Here is a 27926-nt window from a genome sequence, read left to right on the forward strand (position 1 = left end):
AGGTTTAAACTACAGACGGCGAGCAGGTGGCATGGAAAGAAAAGTAGAGAGTGACTAAAGAACATCAATAACACCCCCTAGTGGTGAAAGAATCCACTGTCTCTGCTAAAAATGAACTTATTATGGACACACACAACTTACTGATCAGCAGTTAAAGCCATTAAGGTTGGTTTTGCACGAAATTTGTTGTCGTCAGCTCATACAGACAATGTCAATGTCCAATTAACCACGTCAAAGACAACGGTCACATCAGCCTTTAACCCATAAAGACCCAGTGCTACTTTTGTGGCAATACCAAAATAGTTTTTTCACTATATTGTAATTTACCACCATTTACACTAATATTATGCTCTGTTTTGCATTTTTTTTGGTGAAAATTAGGCATTTTCCTGTATTTAATTTACTGATCATATAGATCACAGGTGTCAAACATGCGGCCCGGGGGTCAAAACTGGCCAGCCAAAGATTCCAATCTGGCCCGCAGGATGAATCTGCAAAGTGCAAGTTAGGGCATCAAACTCAAAAATAGTATCATAATAACCTATAAATAATGACGACGCCAATTTTTTCTCTTTGATTTAGTGCAAAAAACATTAAAATATGAAAATATTGACATTTACAAACTATCCTTTAACAATAAAATGTGAATAACCTGAACAAATATGAACAACCTGAAATGTCTAAAGAAAATTCAGTGCAATTTTAACTATTTTCTGCCTGTTACTAAATGTTTTGTGCCTGTGTGGATCTGATTTGTAATGCACATGTAGAAATGATTAGTCAAGGCAGAATACTGATAAAATTGTACTTATATTTCTTTACAAATTTCAGTTTTTTCAGGTTATTCGCATCCTTTTTGTTTGGATAGTTTGTAAATGTAAATATTGGCATAATTTAATGCCATTTTTTGCATTAAAACCATTTGGAGTTGTCATTATTTATTGTCTGTCATGCTGTTTATTTTACTGGTCTGGCCCACTTCAGATTAAATTGGGCTGAATGTGGCCCCCAGAAGAAAATGAGTTTGACACCCTTGATATAGATGTTTGTTAAAGCTCAGATTAAAGTTGAGGTTTATTATATCAGAAACGAAGAAAACTGAAGAAAAAGTGACTTTTTCAGTCAAATCTCTCATGAACTGAACATAAACCAAGTGTGTCCATCTACTGCCACTGATCCAACCATTCACCAGTTATTCTATTATCCTCTGTATTTTGCATTTTTCAGTGTAAAACAGGTATTTTATTATATTTAATTTACTGATCATGTAGACATTCATGAAAATTCAAAGGTAAATTCAAAGGTTATTGTATCAGAAACAGACAAAACGGACAAAAAAGTGACTTTTTCAGTCAAATCTCTCATTAACTGAACATAAACCCAGTGTCTTCATCCACTGTCACTGATCCAACTCCATGGGTTTTATTGGTGAATCAATGTTGTAGAAGATGACGGTGTTTCCACGGTAATTACGGAGCCTCTGAACATCCAAATGGGTCATATCTGATGACCATGAAAAGACGACAAACTGTATTTTACATCAGTTATTGACATGGATTGATAGGATTAGTGGATCAACAGGTATTAAACAGTTTAGATCAGTAGATGCTTTTGGGTATTAGTGGACGTTTGGGTCTTTATGGGTTAAAACTGGGTTTACTTAAAACTTTAGTGCAGGAAGTGTCAGAGATTATGGCAAACACTAACCAGCAAAATATCCTGATACTTTTGATTGATATTTTTGGTAAACTCCTGACCTATAGGATAACAACACACATAATGTCAGAGATAAACAGTGCAATATACTGATATGTGATATAATATACTGAGAGGATTTCAGCCACACTGTAATATTGACTCTACCTGTCAACTTGGGCTACATTCAGCGCAATACATTTTAACATCAAACTAGTATCGTTTTTTTAATCTCATATTTTATTATGTGCATTATTTATTTATGGATATTTATATATTTTTATACTGACTATTTTATTCTGTCTACAAGTGTTTTATTGAGACCAATGCATCGTCAATTCATTTTTGCATTATATCTAAGATGTAAATGTTTAAATGACAAAGAATCTGAGCATCTGAGAGAATTTCTCAAGTAAGAGGAGTCAAACCACCATCATCACAATACATGCAATAAACCGTCGTTGTTGGGCGGAAACCTCGTAAGTCCATTTCTGTAATAAAACGATCCCATTGGTCAGTTTTCACGGTGGCCTGACGGTTTTTAGAAATATTTAACAAATGAAAAGTGTTGAAAACAGTTTGTGACTACATCTCTTAACTCCATTCATCTATTTACAGTATGCATCGTTTTTCCCAGTTTCCTGAAAAATAACTGTTTTGCACATAGGAGGTTTCCACCCGACAGCAACGAAATAATGGTGTAAACCAGGGGTCTCAAGCATGCGGCCTGGGGGCCAAATGCGGCCCACCAAAGGTTCCAATCCAGCCCGGAGGATAAATTTATAAAGTGCAAAACTTCCTCAGTCAAGGCTGTGGAACTCATTTTAGTTCAGGTTCCACATACAGACCAATATGATCTACAGTCAAATAATAACAGCAGAAGAACCGACAACAAATAATGACTCCATATTTTCTTCTCAGTTTGATGTGAAAAAAAATATGACATTATTCATTCATTTTCTGAACCCGCTTTATCCTCACTAGGGTCACGGGGGTCGCTTGGAGCCTATCCCAGCTACATAGGGGCGAAGGCGGGGTTCACCCTGGACAAGTCACCAGTTCATCTCAGGGCTGAACATATAGAGACAAACAATCACTCTCACATTCACACCTATGGGTAATTTAGATTAACCAATTAACCTATCAGTGCATGTCTTTGGATGGTGGGAGGAAGCCGGAGTACCCGGAGAGAACATGCAAACTCCACACAGAAAGGTCCCACCCCCCATCGACTGGTGCTGGAATCGAACCCAGGACCTTCTTGCTGTGAGGCACGAGCGCTAACCACTGCACCACCGTGTCACCCAAATATTACATTATGCCTATAAATAATAATGTTAATGTTTTGGGGGTTTTTTTACGCTAAAACAAAGACAAAAATTTGAAGTTGTCATTATTTATAGGCATAATTTTTAAATATTACATTATGTCTATAAATAATGACAACTTCAAATTTTTGTCTTTGTTTTAGTGTAAAAATAACATTAAATCATGAAAATATTTACATTTACAAAATATCTTGTAACAATAAAATGTGAATAACCTGAACAAATAGGAACAACCTGAAATATCTAAGGAAAATTAAGCACAATTTGAACTATTTTCTGCCTGTTCCTCAGTGTTTAGTGTCTTTGTAGATCCGATCCAGAATGCACATGTAGAAATGATCAGTTGAGGCAGAATATTGTTAAAATTGCACTGATTTTTCTGAAGAAATTTCAGTTTTTTCAGGTTATTCACATCTTTTTTGTTTGGATAGTTTATAAAAGTAAGTATTTTCATCATTTAATGTTTTTTTTTTTTTGCACTCAGACAAAGACAAAAATTTGCAGTTGTCATTATTTACAGATTATTCTGTTATTATTTTACTGGTCCGGCCCACTGGAGATCAGATCAGGCTGAATGTGGAACTGAACTAAAATGAGTTTGAGCGCCCTGGTGTAAATGGAGAGGCATGCAGCTGAAAACAGAGATGCCAGTTTCCTCCACTCTCATCCGCTGGGAGGACCCCAGGAAGAGTAGATGATGTCCTGCATCAGCTAATGGGGATCCTAATAATAAATAAATAAATCATCAGTAACTCTTAGATTCAAAAGTTTACATCTAACCCTGACCAGGACCATGCTCCATCCTGATTCAGCGTCACGGACCCCCAGACCCCCCAGACCCCACCCTCTCACCGCCAGCAGCCTGGGCACGAAGAGCCGGTGTCCCATCCCAAGGAGACCCATCACCCTGCAGAAAGAGTCCGCCGAGGCCTGACCGCCGTGGGCCCCCTCCTCATCTTTTCCCTCGCCATCCTCTACCGCTCGGCGAACTGCTGGAAGGGGCAAATGGGGGGGCAGGGCCGGTACCGGGGGAGGGGAGGGAGGAGGGGAGAGCGGAGGAGATGGTGGCGGAGTGGGTGAGGGAGGTGAGGGAGAGGGGCCGTCCCGCTGTGGGGCCAGGGTGGCAGATGACTCCAGTGTGTCGACCGGAAAGTCTGCCCGGGTTTCACAAAGTTCGAGAGTCGCTGTTTTGGACGAAAAAAAAACGGTCGAGTCCTCCTCAAGTCCGGTGAGAACGTGACCCGAAAAAAAGGCGATGTTCAAGGCTTTGGATCGGAGGAGACTCTCACAGGAAGAAAAAGCGACTCAGCAGGACTGGAGCAGAGGTGTCCGAGGGGAGCGGCATGAGGACAGATCCAGTTCATGTGGCCCGGCTGGGAATTAGGACGAGTGGACGCCGTTTCAGCTTGTGCCACTCAAGGTTATTATCGTTAACCAAAACTAACAAAATGACGCAAACTAGAATTGTAAAAACATTTTTATTAACTGAAATAAAGAAAAACTATAATTAAAAGAAAAAAACGATAACTAACTGAAACTGTATTGTGTGCTTACAAAACTAAAACGTATAAAAATTATGGATCAAATTCCCTTCGTTTTCGTCTTTGACAATGTCAGATTGAAATGAAATTGATTTATTTCCCTCAAGTAATTTTAGCTGCTGGCACCATATGATATTTAATGGTCTGTCACTTCTTGTCACTTGTTGTTGTCCTTGGAAAAAATTCCCTCTGTTTTCATCTTTGTCAATGCTGGATTGATTCGAAATAGATTTATTTTGCTCTAGCAATTTTAGCTAGCGGCACCATACGTCACTTGTGGTTTCCAGTCGTCTTCTGGTCCCCACTCTACCTGGAAACATGGAGACTAAAGTTGGGAGAAAGCAGCAGAGTCCTGTCTGGGATTTATTTGAATACGACGGCGAAGAAGAGAAAAGATATAAAGAAACTGAAACTAAACTAAAACTAAGCATTTAGAAAATAACAAAAACTAATAAGAACTAGCAAACCTGCTCTAAAAACTAATGAAAACTAACTGAATTAGAGGAAAAAAAAAAGAGTCAAACTAAATTAAACTAAACTATAATGAAAAATCCAAAACTATTAGAACCTTGGTGCCACTGTCAGAGCTCAGAAACAGCCCCGAGGTGGGACGAGATCACAGTCAGAAAATGACGTATGGACGTTGCTTTCGGCATAATGCTGGGTCCTGTGGCTACCTGTCAGAGTCGCTTTGAAGCCCGGTCACTCTACCCACTCTCATCTTCCCTGTGCCAAACTCCCCTTAATCCAATTCCAATCCGGTACGCTGTTGCTTAGCAACAAAGCTGCTCAACACGTGGGCCGCTGGTCCCGCATACAGCAGCGGCGGGCGATCACTACACCTTTTTTTTTTATTCTTCTTTCGTTGTTAGACTTCAAAGACGGAGAGAAAATTCCCCTCAGCCTGCATGACATGAGTGGCCTTAACGCTCAAGGCTCGCCGCATATGAGACGACGCTTCAAAGCCGCCCAGACGCCGTGTACTCCGCTTCCAAATGGGGAGGCCGCACCTGCTCCGAAGCCGACGGGAACCTTTGAAATGTAAAATGACCCGAAACAACAGAACTGAAGAGCCCCAGCCTAAGTCCGACCTGCAGAATCAGTACCGGATGAGGTCTGTTAGCATGTGAGCGCTCCTCCTCTGCCTTCAGGAGGGGACGATGATGCACTGCGTGTTTGTGTCGGTTTCTGGCTGAGTGGACTGAGCTGAACTCGTTGAGTCAGATTTGAGGCGGTGATGCATAAAAAACAGGAGGGAATAACACAGAAAAGCATTGCATTTGTCATAAAAGCACATTAGCCGCTGTGGACTCGGTGCTCCTCGTCTTCACTGAAACCCCTCAGATGTGAACTCTGTCCACTTCTGAACCACATCGACCGGTAAAAGCACACTCCAGTTAACAGCTCGGACAGCATATGTCCCTCTGGCAGATCTCCATTAGCAGCAGGTCTGTAGTGGTCAGTAAATCCTTCAGCCTGGTTCTTCAGAGGGAAAGTGGCTTCTGCTTGTCAACCACACGGGCTAAATGGACCAGGGTTTGCATGATCAGGACTGAAGGTCCGGGCCGGCAGCTCAGATGAGGCAAAAGAACGATAACACACAGCGGTTCCTGTCCGGCGCCTTTTGCTTTTTCTATCTCTGTGCCTTCCTCTACTTCTTTAGCCTTGTATCTCTCTCTTTGTGATGCTAACAACTACAACGAGCAGCAGCTAGCAGGGGCGGCTCCGACGCAGAGGTCTGGGAGGTGGACGGAGGTAGCGTGTTGGAGAGATACCAGCTGATGACAGAGAAGAGGAGGAGAGGGAGGTGGAAGATAAAGAAGAAACAGCAGCGGGAACTGAGGGAGAGAAGGAGCTGAAAGCAGGCATCCACAGGAGGGAAGGATAAAAGAAGAAGATTAAAAAACCAAAAACACAAAGTCTGCTCCTTTAAGTCCAGGTTGCTAACGCTACAGCTAACGCTCCTGTTTTGGAGAGTGATGTGGATAGCGACTGCTAAACAGGAGAGGGGAGGGGAGGGAGGGAGGGAGGTGAACGCAGATGGAGGGAGGGAGGGAGGGGTGATGAAGAGGCTGGAGGAGGGAGGAGGGAGCCTCGGGGGAAAATGCCGTCATGCCTGACCAATGGGAGGCTGGCAGTGGAAGCCCCTTCCACCCTCCTCACATCCTCATTTGTTCTCCATTCCCGACTATCACGTCCAACACATCTGTCTTCCTCTGACACGCAAAATACACGGCTGTTCAGATATAGAGCAGGACGGTTTAAAAAAAGAAAAAAAAAAAAAAAGATTAATTTAAAGAGGAAATATTTAGATGTTTTAAACTATTTTATTCTGTTTATAAGTGTTTTACATCTATGACGTAAATGTTTAAATGACAAATAAAGAACCTGAACATCTGAGGGAATTTCTCCAGTAACAGGAGTCAAACCATCACCATCACAATAAATGCAATAAATCGTCGCTGTCGGATGGAAACCTCGTAAGTCCATTTTTGTCAGTTCCATTGGTCAGTCTTTACATTGGCTAGTATAGTTTTTTTTTTAAATTATTATTATTTTAATCACAGATTTTATAATGCACATTATTTATTCATGAATATTTATATATTTTTAAACTGACTATTTTATTCTGTCTACAAGTGTTTTATCTGGGTTTTTTGTTATTGAGACCAATGCATTGTCATTTCGTTTCTGCATTACATCTATGACGTAAATGTTTTAAATGACAAAGAATCTGAACATCTGAGGGAATTTCTCCAGTAACAGGAGTCAAACCACCACCATCACAATGAATGTAATAAATCGTCGTTGTCGGGTGGAAAGTCCATTTTTGTCAGTTCCATTGCTCAGTCTTTACATTGGCCTGATGGTTTTTAGAAATATTTAACTAATGAAAAGTATTGAAAACAGCTTTTGACTGCATCTCTTAACTCCATTCATTTATTTATTTAGAATATGCATCATTTTTCCAGTTTCCTGAAAAATAACTGTTTTGCACATAAGAGGTTTCCACCCGACAGCAATGAAATAATGGTTTAAATGCAGAGGTAGCCAGCCGAAAAGAGAGATGCCAGTTTCCTCCACTCTCTTAAAAACAAACAAACAAACAAAAATTTAACACACCCAATAGTTTTTGTTTTGTTTCTGTTTTGCTTTGTTTCATTTAGCCCATCATAAGAAAATGCTGAATTATTCGACCAGAACAGGGGAGGTCCATGCATATCTTCAAGAAGCTCTTGAAGACCCAGCTCTTCAGAGAACACCTCCTGTCCTAGCACGTTCACACATTCCATTTTAAATGCATTATTATGTTTATTCTGTTGTTTTAGTTTGGACATATTTTCAGTTTTTACTACAACCGCTGCTGCTGACAAACAGTTACGTCGTACTCGGAGAAATGTTCGTTGAATATCTTGACCTTATACATATGTGCAAATGTTGTGACGTAACTAGTTATAAAATGTAACAAATTAAGCAGGAATTCAAATCCACTCGATTGTTGTCAAAAATGAATATAAAGATAGTTTTGCAGCAGCTGGAGGGTTCAAATTCAGACTGTATGAATTATTAGGGTCCAAATACACAAATAAATGAACCACAGACTAATAAAAGTGGGTTTAGGTAAATATGAGCCCTTTAAATGTGTCTGTTAAATGTCCGAGCTGCAAAGAAAGTAACGTTAGTCAACTCAGTTCCACCTGTTCCTAACCAACAATTTATGCTGAAATTAGGAACCTATTATTATTATAACTTTTCAGCCCCCGGTGAAAAATGATTCGGAACGGTGGGAATCAAAGGTCCAAACAGACAAATAAATGAACCACAGACTCATAAAAGTGGGTTTAGATAAATATGAGCCCTTTCAGTTCCTCTGTGCTCTGACACCAGCGGTCCACATCAACAGCGTGTCGGTTCATGGAGAGTCTGATCTTTCTTTAAGTGTAAGTTAAATTACAATTATTGTCTTTAGAACTAATAGAAATAAGTGCACTTAAGAGTCTTTACATTAAAATCAAAGAATATGACCATGAACCAACTGGAGTTTTAATCATTTAGTACAGGGATATGAAGTTGATCTCTAATGGGTTGGACCGGTAAAATAATAGAATAATAACCGTTTAATCTATTCATGTGTTGTAGTCTATCAGTTTGCTTTTTTATTCTTCAATATGACACTGTTTTTAATTGTACAGCTGTTTTTATGTCTTTTTTTTAATTTATTCTTGTATTTTAGTCTATCGGTTTGCTTTTCTATTCTTCCGTACAACACTAATTTTAATTGTGCAGCTGTTTTAATGTCTTTTTTTAATCTATTCTTGTATATTTTAATCTATCAGTTTGCTTTTTTATTCTCCTGTACAACACTGTTTTTAACTGTACAGCTGTTTTTTTGTCTTTTTTTAATTTATTTTTGTATTTTAGTCTATCAGTTTGTTTTTTTATTCTGCAATATGACACTGTTTTTAATTGTGCAGCTGTTTCATTGTCTTTTTTTAATCTATTCTTGTATATTTTAATCTCAGTTTGCTTTTTTATTCTCCTGTACGACACTGTTTTTAATTGTACAGCTGTTTTAATGTCCTTTTTTTTATTTATTCTTGTATTTTAGTCTATCAGTTTGTTTTTTTTATTCTTCAATAGGACACTGTTTTTAATTGTGCAGCTGTTTTAATGTCTTTTTTTTTTTTTTTACCTATTCTTGTATATTTTAATCTATCAGTTTTCTTTTTTATTTTTCTGTACGGCACTGTTTTTAATTGTACAGCTGTTTTATGTCTTTAATCTATTCTTGTATTTTATTCTTCTATTTTGTTTTTTCTGCTGTAAGTCGCTTTGGAAAAAAGCCTTCGCCAAATGCATACATATAAATGAATTATCTCATTGGAAAATGTATTTTTATGATTTATACTTTAACCCTTTATCAGGCAAGTGACTATTTTTGGTCATTTCTGCACACATTCGCATTACACAATGTATCTGCAGGTATCAGCAAATCTAATTTAATGCTTTTTAATGTCACTTTAAACCAATTTAATGCCCATGTTTAACTGCAGATACAGTTTTATATATAGTTTTATGTCAGTTTACCATCACCAGGTTCTGAATAGTTCCTCCTCCAGTCACTTCTGCTGAAACTTGTAATTCCCATTTTTCCCACATTTGCTAATATTCCCTCCGCTCTTTCGCCACAGCATAAGCACGCTCACAACACGCTGCATTCCAAGCATCCGGTGTTGTGACTTCATGTATCAGCCTTAAACAACAGTCAATTAAAGGGTTCCACCTGTCACTCATCACACTATACTGCAAAATTATTAAACGTTTATATAATCAAAATAAATCATGAATAACAATGCTTTTTTCCATCAAGTGTATTCAATTTTTTAATGCCTCTGGACATGGAATTTAATGCTTTTTAATGCCATTTAAGGCCTTAATTTTCACAAAATCTATTTAATGACTTTTAATGGTTTTTAACGACCTGCAGAAACCCTGTTACAAGACAGTGACAGGGTGAGTCAACAGTCTCAGGTCCAATGTGGTCTGAAGGGGCTATAAGGTCCACCTGTGCATGAACAGTGAGGGGACCTGCTTTATTCGGTTTCTTGAAGTAATGGTACTAATGTAAGGGATGATGAAGTAATGGTACTAATATGAGGAACGATGAAGTAATGGTACTAATATAAGGAATGATGTTCAAAGGGGTCATGTAGATGTGGACAGGGGTCAGGACCAGCACGCATGTTAGTCTAATGTTCGAAAAGTGATGTTGTAATGTTCTAAAATACACATTCCTTTCACGTTACATGTGTTTTTCTTATATTTTTTATGTATACTTTTAATGTGTTTATTTATTTATTTATTTATTTATTGCCACTTTCAGGTCAGGAACTGAATATGGTAACTTCATTTACCTTGACTTTCTACATAATAAAAATTAAATAAAGTAAAAAAATTCTTGTTATGTTCTCCAATAAGACACTAAAGTGTAAATTTTGAATTTCAGAGCATTTCTATGTGTGAACTATACAGGGTTAAAATTAGGAACATATGATTAAATATAACATACGTTCACTGTCTTTAGTATCACTATAATTTAAGGAACAAAATCCCCTGTTTCCATGTATTTTTAATATATCCATCTTGGATTTTTTTTTTTTTTTTTAGCCACTTATGGGTCAGGAACCGAATATGGTAACTTCATTTACCTTGATTTTCTATATAATATAAATTAAATAAAATAATAAATTCTTGTCATGTTCTCCAATAACACACTAAAGTGTAAATTTTGAATTTCAGAGCATTTCTATGAGTGAACTATAAAGGGTTAAAATCAGGAACATATGATTAAATATAACATACATACACTGTCTTTAGTATCACTATAATTTAAGGAATAAAATCCCCTGTTTCCATCGTCCAGCGGTTTCCGACTGTCCTGTCAAATTAGAGGCCATATTGAACCATCAGACAACAACATGTAACATGACACAGTTGTTTCCCAAATCCATTGATCTATCCGACCACAAACAGATCCCATAGTACAACAAATAGTAACTGGATACTTCTGTTTCACACTCACTGCAACATATGACTCATCTTAAACTGAAGCAAAAGTTCCCTCAAAGAAAATACAGCGAATATTAAAGAGATATTGGTTTGTTTGTGAATCACCATCATCATCATTATTATTATTAGTAGTAGTAGTAGTATTATTATTAGTATTATTATTATTATAATATTGTATTCATCATAACTTTTCTATTTTCATCTCATGATATGAATGAATGAATAAATTTATTTTTGGTTTTACATCAATTATTGTACTTTGTACATTAATCATAAAAACCAAAACAAGGAATAGGCTTGAAGCAAAAGCTTATTTTTTTGCCTGTCCTTTTCACCTAATACACTGCATACATCAACTTAAATGTGTACAGCATCGAGCATTCACACCATAATTATAATAATTTAAAAAAAAAAAAATCAACAGCAACAAAAAAACATATCTACCATCTCATTTCAATATTTCTGAATAATTTTAAACTTAAGGCACTTTTTTTTTTTTAGCTATTTTTGTAAGCTCATCCTGCACTGGAAGATTTAATATGAATGTTAGTAGAATGTTAGCTCTATGCTAGTACATGCATTTATGAAATAATAATAATGATAACAATGATAATATGTCTTACATATATGTCAATATAATATTTAATAATAATACTGGTATCATGTGGTATAAAATAACTTGTGCAGAGTCTAATCACTGTAATATAGAAAAAAAAGTTGTAAAAATTGAGAAAATAACATTTAACTTGAGCAAAATCATCTTCGTTCACATAAACTGTTCATTCTAACAGAAAAGACCAGACATGCAGTTTTCACATTTGAACTCTAGGGGGCGAGAAATGCCAACGAACGCTGTTTAACCTCTCAGAGAAGGTGGAGTGAACACACACTTTTTCCTTTGTACATTAACAAACACACTCCAGACTTTATGAACACATAATGAAATCCACTTTTAGATCATGTTCATTTTAAAATCATTTTAAAAAGCAAAAACATTAAAGTCCCTCAAGTTTCTGTTAAGTCTTAAACGGTTGTGTTTCATTTTCACCACTCAGATTTCCTCTTTTTACTCTACTTCATTGCCTGGTGTCTTCAGTACATGATGGTACAAAGGCATTTATTCTTCTTTAACTCATTACTTACGCTGAGAAAACCAGATAAATGAAGTACTGACCTTGAGCAAAGCCAGAGCCACGTTGAAGATGATGTTCAGACCCTGGAAGGAAGAGAAAAGTGAATAGTAAATAAAAGAAAGAGACATGTTTTCAGAAGCTTCCAGTGTATTATTAAAACTGTACAGGAGCTTCATTTTATACTAATATTCAACTGAAAAGTCTTTGCATGTCAGCAGCTTTTAGAAAGATGTACTCTGTGAAATTATAGAGGGTTCTGTTCGTATGTTCTTAAAGATCCGTTGGCTCGTAGGTGGCTTTAAATGAAAACTTCTTGGAGGAAACTTTCATGTCTTAAAGGAGTGATATTTTGCTTTTTTTTTTTTAAAAAAAATGGAATTCTTCATTTTCCAACATTCCCCTGTGGTCTCCATAAACTGTAAATGCTCTGCTTGGGTTTTAATTCTTCATTCATTCAACTCCACAGGTCCATCTTCAACCCTATTTCTGAGTAATGACACTAGAAAGGTGGTTTGAAGCGCTGGCCCTTTAAATGCACATGACCCCGCCCCCTCCAGGTTGTTGGCTGTGCTGCTCTGTCCCGTTCAACCAACAACTGAACATTTGAAGTAACTGGCTCAAAGTTTGGACATATTTTCAGTTTTTACACCAACCGCTGCTGCTGATAAACAATTATGTCGTACTCTGAGAAATGTTCGTCGGAAGTCTGGACCTTATATGTGCAAATGTCGTGATGTCACTAGTTATAAAACGTAACAAAGTTCAAAGTGATATGTAATCTGTACATGATGATCGATCATGAATTTCCCATCAGGATTAAGTTCATCTGAATGTTTCTTGATGATGAAGCCAATAGTATTAAATGTCTACAACAATAAATAAGACTTTCTATTTGCTATGTCGTCCTTGTTAACATCTGCAAATTCACCTGTTTTTTTTTCCTACATAATTTTGCTATTTTTGTTTAGTGTTTAACCCATAAAGACCCAAACATCTACCGCTGACCAAGAGCGTGTACTGATGTAGACTGCCGAACCATTAATCCCATCAACCCATGTAAATAATTGGTGTAAAATACAGTTTGCCATATTTTCATGGTCATTAGATATCCTCCTGAGACCCAGGAAAGTACAGGTTTTGGCTTTTTTACATTAAATAATTATCTTTATTAGAAACAGCACTATGCAAAAAAATTTTCAAGTGCACTTTTTTGGAATGTTTCGCAGTGGACAGTGTATTTTTATTTCTTCTTTCTCAATAAAGCTGTGAAACTCTTGCCCTAAAAAGGACAAAAATACAGGGTGTCCCATAAGTCTGCATACATAAGAAAAATAAACGTTTCTTGACATAAACCATTTTTATTTATATAATATGCTCTATATGACTGCCATTTTGTCGGGAACACATTTCAATGCGTGTCCTCCACAGCTGAAGAACTATAAAGAAGAAATATAAAGAAATACATGTTAGAACTATATGTATTATGTCTCCTATGTATGGAGACTTATGGGACACCCTGTACATTGCTGGATCTCAGGAGGATATGACCCATTTGGACGTTCAGAGGCTCCGTAGTGAACATGGAAACACCGTCATCTTCTACAGCATAGATTCACTGGTAAAACCCATAGAGCTGGATCAATGACAGTGAATGGACACACTGGGTTTATGTTCAGATAATGACAGATTTTTACAGAAAAAGTCAGTTTTTCTTCATTTTTTTTCTGTTTTGATATAATAACTTCTGAATTTACACTGAGCTTTAATGAACATCTACACGATCAGTGAAATAAATACAGGAAAATAGATGCTTTTCACTGGAAAAAGGCAAGGCAAGTTTATTTGTATCGCACATTTCAGCAACAAGGTAATTCAAGGTGCTTCACACAGGACATTGAAATACAGCAACAGGGAAAAAGAAACATTTAAAACATTATAAAAGAAACATAAAAATAGCAAAATAGCTTTGTTCCTGTCGCTGTCACTGAGCTCAATAAGAAATAGTGACATTGCACTTTACTAACTTATTTAGTTATTTATTCCATTTCTTTGCTCTATTTATTATTATTGTGACTTCAAAATTTTAAATATTTTAATTTTATGTTCTTATCCTGGTTTCTATCCCAGACTGTTTTTTATCTTTTTTGGTTTTTATTGTGTTTTATTGCATCTTGTTTTTATTTATTTGATGTTACTTATTTTATTCTTTCACTTATCCATGCTGCTATACCGATGAATGGTGGAACACTGAGCACTTTTTGTTTTGTCCTGTCTTTTTGTCCTGTCTGTAAACGTGATCAAGTGCCTGTCTTGCATGTTCAGTGTATGTGTTGTTGTAATGCCAAGGCAATCACCTAGACTGCAAAACAAATCTACCTACAGGTATAAATAAAGTAACCTTAACCTTGATGTAAAAGGTGATTAAAAACAGCAAGTAAAAAAACAACACATAAAACCCAAAAATATAAAAACACACACATATTAAAGTAAGAGTTGCAGTGTGGAGTTTTGAAAGAGAATATAAAATTTAAAAAGTCAAAATCCTTTTAGTCAAAGGCAAAAGTGAACAGGTGAGTCTGGAACGTGGACTTAAGAGAACTCAGACTCTCAGCAGACCTGATATTTTCTGGTAGTTTGTTCCACATATACGGAGCATAGAAACTGAACGCTGATTCTCCATGTTTAGTTCTGACTTTGGGAACACAGAGCAGACCTGCACCAGACCACCTGAGTGGTCTGGATGGTTCATACTGGACTAGAAGGTCTCTGATGGATTTTGGGCCTAAACCATTCAGTGCTTTATATGCTAGCAGGAGAATTTTAAAGTCTATTCTCTGAGAGACAAGGAGCCAGTGTAGAGACCTGAGAACTGGACTGATGTGGTCCAGTGTAGAGACCTGAGAACTGGACTGATGTGGTCCAGTGTAGAGACCTGAGAACTGGACTGATGTGGTCCAGTGTAGAGACCTGAGAACTGGACTGATGTGGTCCAGTGGAGAGACCTCAGAACTGATGTGGTCCAGTGTAGAGACCTGAGAACTGGACTGACGTGGTCCAGTGTAGAGACCTGAGAACTGGACTGATGTGGTCCAGTGTAGAGACCTGAGAACTGGACTGACGTGGTCCAGTGTAGAGACCTGAGAACTGGACTGATGTGGTCCAGTGTAGAGACCTGAGAACTGGACTGATGTGGTCCAGTGGAGAGACCTCAGAACTGATGTGGTCCAGTGTAGAGACCTGAGAACTGGACTGACGTGGTCCAGTGTAGAGACCTGAGAACTGGACTGATGTGGTCCTGTGTAGAGACCTGAGAACTGGACTGATGTGGTCCAGTGTAGAGGCCTCAGAACTGAACTCATGTGGTCCAGTGAAGAGACCTGAGAACTGGACTGATGTGGTCCAGTGTAGAGACCTCAGAACTGGACTGATGTGGTCCAGTGGAGAGACCTGAGAACTGGACTGATGTGGTCCAGTGTAGAGACCTGAGAACTGGACTGATGTGGTCCAGTGGAGAGACCTGAGAACTGGACTGATGTGGTCCAGTGAAGAGACCTCAGAACTGGACTGATGTGGTCCAGTGTAGAGACCTGAGAACTGGACTGACGTGGTCCAGTGTAGAGACCTGAGAACTGGACTGATGTGGTCCAGTGTAGAGACCTGAGAACTGGACTGATGTGGTCCAGTGAAGAGACCTGAGAACTGGACTGATGTGGTCCAGTGTAGAGACCTGAGAACTGGACTGATGTGGTCCAGTGTAGAGGCCTCAGAACTGAACTCATGTGGTCCAGTGAAGAGACCTCAGAACTGGACTGATGTGGTCCAGTGTAGAGACCTCAGAACTGGACTGATGTGGTCCAGTGTAGAGACCTGAGAACTGGACTGATGTGGTCCAGTGTAGAGACCTGAGAACTGGACTGATGTGGTCCAGTGAAGAGACCTGAGAACTGGACTGATGTGGTCCAGTGTAGAGGCCTCAGAACTGAACTCATGTGGTCCAGTGAAGAGACCTCAGAACTGGACTGATGTGGTCCAGTGTAGAGACCTGAGAACTGGACTGATGTGGTCCAGTGTAGAGACCTCAGAACTGGACTGATGTGGTCCAGTCTCTTGGTCTTAGTGAGGACTGGAGCAGCAGCATTCTGGATCAGCTGCAGTCATCTTGATAGACTTTTTAGGCAGACCAGAGAAGAAACTGTAAAAATGCAAAATTCAGAGGATAATACGATAACAAATGGTGATAAATCACTTAGGAAATGTTAAATAGAGAGAAAAATTCATTTGGGAACTTACACAAAAGTCACTCTGGGTCTTTATGGGTTAAGTGCCCAACTCTTAAACCTTAGGAGAAAATATCAGGTCTGCTGAGAGTCTGAGTTCTTTTAAGTCAAGGTTAAAGACTCACCTTTTCACTGCTGCCTTTGACTAAAAGGCTTTTTACTTTTTAAATTTTATATTCTCTTTCAAAACTCTGCACTGCAGCTCTTACTTTAATATGTGTGTGTTTTTATATTTTTGGGTTTTATGTGTTGTTTTCTTACTTGCTGTTTTTAATCACCTTTTACGTGTTTCTTTTATAATGTTTTAAATGTGTTTCTTTTTCCCTTGTCATATTTCAATGTCCTGTGTGAAGCACCTTGAATTACCTCGTTGCTGAAATGTGCTATATTCCATAATTTCACTTTTATCTACTGCCATTTTATGTACCTATGTGTTTTATATATGTATATATGTAATTTTAATTGTGTTTTATTCATTTTTAACAACTTTGTGCGGTGACCTTGAGTGTCCTGAAAGGCGCCTATAAATAAAATGTATTATTATTATTATTATTATTACTATTATTATTATTATTATTATTATTATTATATAAATAAACTTGCCTTGCCTTTTTCCAGTGAAAATAATCTATTTTCCTGTATTTATTTCACTGATCATGTAGATGTTCATTAAAGCTCAGTGTAAATTCAGAAGTTATTATATCAAAACAGAAAAAAATGAAGAAAAACTGACTTTTTCTGTAAAAATCTATCATTATCTGAACATAAACCCAGTGTGTCCATTCACTGTCATTGATCCAACTCCATGGGTTTTACCAGTGAATCTATGCTGTAGAAGATGACGGTGTTTCCATGTTCACTACGGAGCCTCTGAACGTCCAAATGGGTCATATCCTCCTGAGATCCAGCAATGTATTTTTGTCCTCTTTAGGGCAAGAGTTTCACAGCTTTATCGAGAAAACAATAAAATAAAAATATACTGTCCACTGTGAAGGACATTCCAAAAATTTTTTTTAAAGTGCATCTGAAAATTTTTTTGCATAGTGCTGTTTCCAATAAAGATAATTATTTAATGTAAAAAAGCCAAAACCTGTACTTTCCTGGGTCTCAGGAGGATATCTAATGACCATGAAAATATGGCAAACTGTATTTTACACCAATTATTTACATGGATTGATGGGATTAATGGTTCAGCAGTCTACATCAGTACATGCTCTTGGTCAACAGTGGATGTTTGGGTCTTTATGGGTTAAACACTAAACAAAAATAGCAAAATTATATAGGAAAAAAAAAACAGGTGAATTTGCAGATGTTAACAAGGATGACATAGCAAATAGCAGAAAGTCTTATTTATTGTTGTAGACATTTAATACTATTGGCTTCATCATCAAGAAACATTCAGATGAACTTAATCCTGATGGGAAATTCATGATCGATCATCATGTACAAATTACATATCACTTTGAAACATGTATTTTTCAAGTATTATGCTAGTATTAGAAATTTTAAAAACTGTTCCCAGTGTAATTTTTGCATACTTTTATAGTATGCATTTCTGCTCAGTGTCACTCAATCTAAAATATCACAATTGGACCTTAATTTTACAGCCTTTTGTGATTGTACAGGATATGTCAAGAAATTAAACATGCCAATGTCTTTAGAATTTCAAGAAAACCCTGGAGTGAGAAATACAGCAACATGTTTGATAAACACTGACTGAACATCCATAACTATATACAGTTGAACCTCAGTGCAATACTCACAACCATGCACCTTTTTTTCTTTATCTAACCTTGTATATATCCTATATTGCCAATATATATACTTATTTGCATAACTATAGTTGAATGTAAGTATTATTTGATTTTAAATTCTCACCGCTAATGACTACTGTTTTTTAGAATATATCACTGTAAATAATACTCTCTTCTAGCTCTACTACGGCTTGTTATGTGACTTAATAACTTGTTTCTTTATTATTTTTTTGGAATTTTTCTGTTTTATCTGCCAGTTACGCTGCCGTTTGACCAGGTCATTGTCATAAATGAGAACTGATTCTGAATTGACCTACATGATAAAATAAAGGTTAAATAAATAAAATAAAATAAAATAAAGTAAGGAGCAAAGACATTTCACTGGTATTTTCTTAACAATAAGAGGAGGGACAGAAGTCGAATAAAAGAATGTAAACACAGAAACGACAAAGAAGAAACACATTGCAAAAACTTTTCTTTGTGTATATCTTATATTTATAAGTTCATATTATTATTGGGTTGATTATTTGGAGGAGTTAAATATTTACTGTCTGATATGTGGATGTGTTTGTGATGTAACGCTATGCTTCACCCTCCTCGTCTTGTCAGTACAGTGCATGTGATTTTAACCGAGAAAGAAATGTAAAGATGGTGTCAGCTCTGCACGGGAACACCCATCTTCTTGGTCTCCGTGACAACCAGTTCACATGGCAACACAGAGCTAAAAATATCTGCCAACTCTAAAAATAACTAATAAAGGAAGAGACGTGGGGAGGGGGGGGCTCTGTCTTCACACACCTTTGCCCGTCCGCCACAAGATGGTGGTACAGCGCTGAGACAGGATCAAAGGTGTGTACGGGGAGAAACTCGACCACGGAGCGAGCGAGCGTCGACGGCGGCCAAACGGTGACATAACGGACACGACAGAAGACGACACCGGCCCTGAACGCCACAGTGTTAACTAATAACTAATGGCTCTAAAATGGCCGCTGTGTAACCTGAACCGGTGAACTGTCGACCTGGAACGCAACACCGCAAAAAGAATAAATAACAAATAAATAAATAAATATAGAAAAGTGATCAGTGGAAAGCATGGGGGAATTACAGGAGTGAGTGTTAACACTTGTTAACACTCAACTGGAAACAACAGAAGCTGAAAGAGGGTGTGTGATGGAAAAAAAGGAAAGGAATAAAAATGGAAAAGGCGAGAGAAAAAAAAAACATGAAAAAAGGTGAGAAGGAAGGAAAAAGGAAAGCAGCAGTGGAAGCAGTGATGTTGGATTATGTACAGAGAAAGATATGAGAAAGGAAAGGGAAGGAAAGGAAACGGAAGGAAAGGGAAGGGAAGGAAAGGAAAGGAAAAGAAAGATGAGGAAAGGAAAGGAAAGGAAAGGGAAAGGAAGGGAAGAAAAGGAAAGGAAAAGAAAAGAAAGGAAAGGAAAGGGAAGGAAAAGAAAGATGAGGAAAGGAAAGGAAACGAAAGGGAAAGAAAGATGAGGAAAGGAAAGGAAAGGAAAGGGAAAGGAAGGGAAGAAAAGGAAAGGAAAGGAAAAGAAAAGGAAAGGAAAGGAAAGGAAAGGGAAGGAAAGATAAGAAAAGGAAAGGAAAGATGAGGAAAGGAAAAGAAAGGAAAGAGTCAACAAGGTGAGACTAAGGAAAGAATATAGCTGCGAACATAAAGATAAAATTGTGTCGAAAAGCAGAGGTGACAGTTTGAAGAAATGAAGATGGAGAGGTGAGAACATGAAGACAAAGAGCGTGTGTACAGCAGAGGAGGAGTTCAGGTTTAACGAGCACATTCTCATCATGCGGCTCATTGGGGGAGAAAGACCTGAGAAACTTTTAATTGTTCTGCCTGGGGGAGACTGGGGGGGAGACGGGGGGGACGCAGAGGGATGAAGGATGGAAAGGAAGGAAGGCAGAGATCGTATGATGTAGGATATGGAAAGAAATGTACAGACAAACCACTAATCTAATCTAATCTAATCCAAACTGAAGACCAAAGGTGTCAAACTCATTTTAGTTCAGGTTTCACATTCACCCAATTTGATCTCAACTATGTCAGACCAGTGAAATAACAACATAATAACCTACAAATAATCACAACCTGTTGTTTTAGTGGGAAAAAAAACCCATTAAATTATTAAAGTATTTACATTTTAAAACTAGAAAAACAAAAAAGATGTGAAAAACCTAAAAGATTTAATTTCATAAGAAAAACAAGTGCAATTTGAACCATATTATGCCTAAAGTTATCATTTATACATGTGCATTATGCATTATACACCATTTTACACAAACATTTAGTAACAGAATATTGTTAGAATTGTGCTTCATTTTCTTTAGACTTTTCATGTTGTTCATATTTGTTCAGATTATTCACATTCTATTGTTAAAGGATAGTTTCTAAATATAAATATTTTCAGAATGTAATTTTTTTATATTTATTAAACTAAGAAGAAAATTTGTAGTTGTCATTAGTGGCTTTTCTGTTGGACATCTGCGCAAAACTTTACAGATATTTACTAAATGTCAAAAAAACAGAAGTGCATAATGTCGGTTTTCCCATTACATCACAAACGCGGGGATTTGTTTATTTATTATCGCAAGATGACACGAGAAGTCATTCCATAAACATGGCAAGAAATGTAAATATCATGTTGATTTACAGATATATTTATTATTGTTATATATTACCCCTCTATCCCGTACTAAATTAAAAAAATTATCCAATTTCCTGCTGTCCACACATACCACGACATGTTTCTTTTAAAACTCTTCTCTTGTTGTAATGTCTGTCAACATCCGTTTTTTTTTTTTTTTTAATTCATGTGACTCTAGTTGCGGAAAAAGGTCTTTCCATTGCAGTTTTGCATGATCTACCAATTTTTCTACACCTGAAAAACCACGTCTTGCTAGCATAAAAACTTTTCATCGAAAAATGAGTTTCGGCAAAATTTTCCTTTTTCCATTAGGTAAATTTTTATGCGCAAGTTACATTCATGCAATTTGAGTCAATGGAAAAGCGACTATAGTGTTAATTGTATGTTCTTTAAATGTATGTGTTTTGTACATAACCAAAATAAAAATATTCATTCATTCATTATTATCATCATTATTATTATTTATAGGTTACGTTACGTCACAGGTGTCAAACTTGTGGCCCGGGGGCCAAATTCGGCCCACCAAAGGGTTCAATCCGGCCCCTGGGATGAATTTTTGAAATGCAAAAATTACACTGAAGATATTAACAATCAAGGATGTTGAAATAATTTTAGGTCATTTCAGTCCAAAGTGGATCAGACCAGTAAAATACTATCATAATAACTTATAAATAATGAAAACTGTAAATCTGTCTCTGTTTTAGTGTTAAAAAAAAAAAGTAAAATTACACAAAAATGTTTACATTTACAGACTAGCCTTTAATAAAAAATGTGAATAACTGAAATGTCTTAAGAGAAGTATGTGGAGTTTTAATAATATTCTGCCTGTTATTTATTGTTTTGTGTATTTGTAGATCCACTGTGATCTCTAAATTGTGATTCACATGTATAAATGATAAACTAAGGTGTAATATTGTTAACAATGCACTTATTTTACCAAAGAATTTTCAGGTTGTTCATATTTGTTCATGTTATGTTCAAGTACAATTCGTAGATGTAAACATTTTCATTACGGATTATTATTATTATTTACTTTTTTCACTCAAAAGTTCTTATCCTGTTATTTATATTATTTTACTGGTCCGGCCCACTTTAGATCACATTAGGCTGTATGTAGCCCTTGAACTAAAATGAGTTTGATACCCCTGCGTTACGTGTTTGACATCCCTGGTTTAGAAAAATCTAATCTTATCTAAAGTTGAGGAATTCACTTCACTTAAGTAACACTGATGAATAGTTTTTGTAGTTTTATGTTTGGATTTTCCCATTTTAATTAGTTCTACCTGTTATTCTGAATGCGGTGTTCCACAAGGTTCCATCTTTGGCCCCTTGCTACTTTCATTTTTTACTTCCCCAACACAATATTGACTTTGCGTTGGGACACAGCTGAATGCTCCAGCTCCGGGCAGGGCCCCTAGGTAGATATTTACAGCACACCCACATTACACGTTTGGCTTCATCAGGACTGTCTGGCGACTTTATCCACCACCCGATCCAACTCATTAGCAGGTGGGGATCAGTTGTAGATGTCTGATCACCTGGCTGCAGATCAGATGATGCACGAGGAAACCTGGGTGTGGATCATCAATCTTCCTCTGTCCCGGTGTCAAGTACACATATGGAGTATCTAATTTTCAAACATGGTCTTCAATATTGATGCTTAAAGGATCAGTGAACTTTTTTTTTTTTTCCAAAGAATATTTAAACATCAAACGGAGAAGTTCAATGTACCGTATAAAGTTATTGTGTTGATTGATCATTTGAGAATTCAAGCTGTAAAAGTTGAGGATGTGGTTTCAAGCGGACAACGAATAATACCAGCTGAGCCGTCAGGATACTGTCGTTTGACTAGGGATATAACGATATGAAAACTTCATATCACGGTTATTGTGACCATAATTATCATGGTTATCATTATTACCGCGGTATTACTGAAATTGTGCTCAAAATGTTCCAAAAGTACTAATACACACACGGAAATAATTTAACCAAGTTGTATTTAAAAATAAATAAAATAAAATAAAATAATTGGCACAATGTCCCTTCTGTTGCAGAAACATTCAAATATTAACCCCTAGTGGTCTGAGCCTATTTTGGCCGTTTTTCAGTCCTTTTGATTTTGCCTTTATAGATTATATACACAAATGTTTACTATAACCATGTTTGGGATCTGTTTTTTCAGCACAACTTCATCTATATCATCTGTCTATTATTTTTTCATTTTAACCTACTATAAAAACATAACAGGACAAAAAACACAAAAAATATAAAATCCGATTTGAAAAATGTGTATACCTTATTGCATAAATAACACACAGATGCTTAACGAACCTTTTCAAAGACTTTAAAAGTGAAAATTGGTTCCAAATATTAGGTATAGAAAATTAAAATTGTAATAAATTAAAACTATACTCAAATATTTGACAAAAAAGCATAGCTTTACATACGCATTTTTCCCCTAAAAGTGCGGTAATCAAAACACAGTTATCATGATAATTACAATTTAAACGGTAATACTAACCATCTGCAATTTTACCATGGTTTATCATTATACCGGTGATCATTACATCCCTGCATTTGACTTGATGATTAACAGTCACATAAACAAGCGCTTTTAATGATATTATTGTCTGTTTTGTTAACATTATGCCACTGCTGTACAGGGGTGTAAGAAAATATCGGTTCCGCAATATATCACAATATTTCACTTCATGATACTGTATCGATGTTAAAAAATACTGTATCAATGTTTTTAAGTATTTATTCAAATGCAGACATAGCGGAGATTCATTTTTGTTTTTTGTTCATCGAGCTCTTTTATTTTTATATTCACATGGGTATTTTACTCTGTTGTTTGTATGCTAGCATCCTACAAGCACATTTTACTGTCTGAAAGAGGCAAAGGTTATTTATTTATTTATTTATTTATTGGGAATGCACAAAAATAATGTTCTAATGTTGGATGATTCAGGGACTGAAAACTATGCATTCTTTTCGCGATAGAATACGAAAATTTCAACAGGATCTTAAACTGTAATGTCTGTAAAACATGATTTATTTATTTGTGTGATTTTTGTACTGGTAAAGCCACATGTTAAAACTTTATTTATCCAAATGCTGCACTATAAGTTTTTTCAACGAAATAATCTTTTAAAAAAACAAACAAAACAAAAAATATCACCTTGTTAACAGTATCGTGATATGTCGTATTGTGATCCTGGTACTGTGATTTGTGTCGTATCGCTTAATTCTTGCCAATACACAGCCCTACTGCTGTAGTATAAGTCTAATAAAGTGTCATAATTAAACTAAGCTGCTGCTCCAACACTTGTTCTACATACAGAATGAGACACAACATGATGTGATATTAAAACAGTGACAATATCCAGTTTTTTGTGCAAGTGTTTAACATATGTCCTACCACAGATTCCTAAGTTCCACCCCCTTATTGTACGTTCTAACGGTGGTGACAACACTAGTCAAAATCTGTTTTGACTTTAAAATCATGAACCTCAACAATTTAGAAGATCTCAAAAGTGCAAAGAGGGGGAAATGTTTGTTGAGACGACTGTTAGTAGGAAGTAAGAACACCCTGACCAGAAAACGGCTGAAAAGACACATACCTACTATTTACTAGTATTTACTATTAGGGGTGGGAATCTTTTACTATCTCACGATCCGATTCCGATTTTTGGGGCTACGATTCGACTCAAAATCAATTTTCGATTCAAAACGATTTTTGATTCAAAATGATTTGATTTGAACCATAATGATTTCTGCTTCAATCTATAGGTGTGCAAAGGATTCTCATGATCTACTCCAGTCTAGCCGCTAATCGCTAACCCTAAACTTAACCCTAGTCGCTAATCGTGCTAAGCGCAAACCCTAACTGCTAATCACGCTAGCTGCTAATCACGCTACTGGCTAACCCTAACTGCTAATAGCGCTAGCCGCTAATCGCGCTAATGGCGAGAGATTGCCAGTGGATTTGTTTAATTTTTTTAAATCGATTTTGGGACATTTTAAATCAATTCTGAATCGTAGTAAATGAGAATCGCGATTTTTATATGAATCGATTTTTTGGTAAACCTACATTTACTATATACCGTACTTTCCGGACTATAAGCTGCACTCACTCCGTCTCCAACATCTCACCATCGCTTCATTGATGCCAAACTTACGTGCAGCAGCTCTATTTCCTTCTTCGTCAGCCGGATGGATCGTTAGCCAAGAAAACATAAATTAGCCGCATCATTTTAGAGCCGTGGGTTCACAGTGTGTGGAAAAAAGTAGCGGCTTGTAGACTGGAAATTAGGGTACGTACTATGTCTTGCCACCATTGTAAACAAATGAACAGAACAGTCGCTCTGTTGATGACGTAACTGTTTGTCACTTTCGCGTTCATTGGATAGCTACAGAATTCCTCCCACACCACCACCTACTGTTTCAGCCCTGTAACACCCACTTGTTCTCGGGCACGGGCCGCGCAACATCTGTGGGAAAGCTGTAAACGTACCCAGGTACAACATGGATCCGGATACCTGGTCTGAAAACGCCCTCAGACCACAGGCCGGGTTTGACCCTTTGGTGGGCCAGTTTTGGCCCACGGGCCGTATGTTTGACACACCAGTTTTAGAGCGAGCAGTGATCGGTATCAGATCTGATGATTATAATTATATTAAACATGTGATCGTATCGACCCTAAAAGCCTGATAAGCTCCTCCCTATTGATTAAATTGGGCAGATATTGGATTAAACCAAGGACAGGATGCAGATGGATCAGGACTCAGATTTACTTGTTTTCTTGTGGACATTGACAGTAAAGATGTAGTTTTTAGTAGTTCCTATCCTCTTATCCTTCTTAACTTTGACCATTTTCCCCCCTAATTTCCCACTTTTTTTCTTTTCCTTTCTGGGGACATTTCTCTCCATCTTTCTGGTTCAGTTGTTTTTAACTCACCTGCCAATAAGCTATCGAGAAGGACCTGTGTCGTCATCGTGAACAACTTATTAGACAAAACTAGTGGTCGGATTCATGTCAAATTTTTTATGTAGCTTCCGTGGGACAATGTCGACAAAGTTTGCTCATAGTTTTGACAAATTTAGATTTTTGTATTTTTTTACCGATTTTTGAAATATTAAAAATGTGCCTTTCTTTATAATGGTCCATATTTTGATGGTTTATAACATGGAAATTGTTAGAGATATCAATATATTTACTATTGAGCACTGATAGGAAGTCATATATGGACTTTCATTTGGGTTCATGACCTTTGACCTTGAGTGACCTTGAAGGGTCAAACTCAGGATCGCCAAAGTCTAGAGTTCAACAATCTTCTCAGAAAATACTGGTCAGATTCACTGAAATTTTTTTTGTCTAGCTTTCTTGGGACAATGTCTACAAATTTTGTTCACAGTTTTGGACAAATTTAGATTTTTTTGAAATTTTGATGAATTTTTTAAAATTATTACAAATTTGCCTTTCCTTATAACGGTCCATATTCTGATGGTTTATAACACGTAAATGCTTGCAGATATCAATATAGTTACTATTGATCATTGATAGGAAGTCATATATGGACTTTCATTTGGGTCCATGACCTTTGACCTTGAGTGACCTTGAAGGGTCAAACTCAAGGTCACCACTGTCTACATTTCAACAACTTTCTGCGAAACTGCCGGTGGGATTATTTTCAAATTTTATATGTAGCTTCATTGGGACAAAATCTACAAAGGTTGTTAATCTGTTTTGAGAAATTTAGATTTTTTTGAATTTTTGACCAATTTCTGAAATATTAAAAATTTGCCTTTACTTGTAATCGTCCATATTTTGATGCTTTACAACCTGTAAATAGTTACAGATAAATATAGTTATGATTGATCACTGATAGAAGTCATATACATTTTTGAATGTTGGACTTTCTTTTATATAATCCTTTTGTTGTTTCGTTTTAATGCAAATTTTAAATAAATAAATAAATAATAAACAACCAAACAAACATATATGGACTTCGACTGAATTAGTTGAGTTCTCCTCCAGTAAAAGTACCACCCACTTCTGTTGTTAGCTTGATCTTCTGCATCCAGACCACAGGACTGGAACATAGAGACAGAACCTGACAACCTCACAAATTCAACTTCTTATTGATTGCTGACAGAACATGACACTGATATACAGGGACATTGGTCCTATTCACCTATTCTTTCATAAAGATGACCCCGTCTGGAAAATGACAATATAGGCCACATCTCTGTGTCTTTCAATACTTCCTGTATTGTGGAGTGCAGAGAGTTAAGTAATACCTCGCAGAGCAGCAGGTCAGTGATGTGGAAAACCATGCAGAGGGGAACTTGGCGGTAAAGAGGGTGAGGAACCACTGGGATGCGTACATGTGGGCCTCCAGGTTCAGGTCCTGGAAGTGGGACCACAGGTCTGGAAGCTGTTCCTGTACAAGCCGGAGAAACAAGACAGAAAAAGAAACATGAGGAAAAAACAGTGCTGGCTAAAACTATAAAAATGTGGCTCCCTTTGTCATTTTAATGTTACATTATTTCATTTTTACTCATGCTTTATCTAATCATACCGTTTCACTAAAATGATCATCTCTTTCAAGACAGACCCAAGAATGAAGTTAAAAAGACACAAAATACAACCAGCCTCTCAGCCAGATATTATTTATGTTCTACAGACTGTAAGACTTCCAGGAATGATATAAAAATAAAAGCTTGGTACATCCTCAAAATATGACATTTACACAATAGTAACTTTAACCCTGTAAAGCCTGAACCATTAAATCATTGACAGAAAATTTTAGTTCTTTCTTGGTCCTTCTGAACAACCCCAATTTTTTTGTTTGTTTGTTTTTTACCAGTAAAATAATAACATAATTATCAACAAATAATGGCAACTCCAAAATTTTTTGTTTTAGTGCAATAAAAAACATTAAATTATGAAAATATTTCAA

At 36.7% G+C, this 27926-nt stretch overlaps 1 protein-coding gene across 1 annotated transcript in view; it reads right to left on the reverse strand.

Moving 5' to 3' along the window:
- Positions 1 to 27926, reverse strand: part of LOC115417650 (rab GTPase-activating protein 1-like) — a 115732-nt gene that overhangs the window by 48388 nt on the left and 39418 nt on the right. Inside the window, 3 exon segments of the mRNA XM_030131658.1 lie at positions 12309 to 12350; positions 27265 to 27305; positions 27308 to 27407. Coding sequence (XP_029987518.1) covers positions 12309 to 12350; positions 27265 to 27305; positions 27308 to 27407 — 183 coding nt within the window.

The sequence above is a fragment of the Sphaeramia orbicularis genome, chromosome 4 (genome assembly GCF_902148855.1).
Source record: "Sphaeramia orbicularis chromosome 4, fSphaOr1.1, whole genome shotgun sequence".
Taxonomy (NCBI): Eukaryota; Metazoa; Chordata; class Actinopteri; order Kurtiformes; family Apogonidae; genus Sphaeramia; species Sphaeramia orbicularis.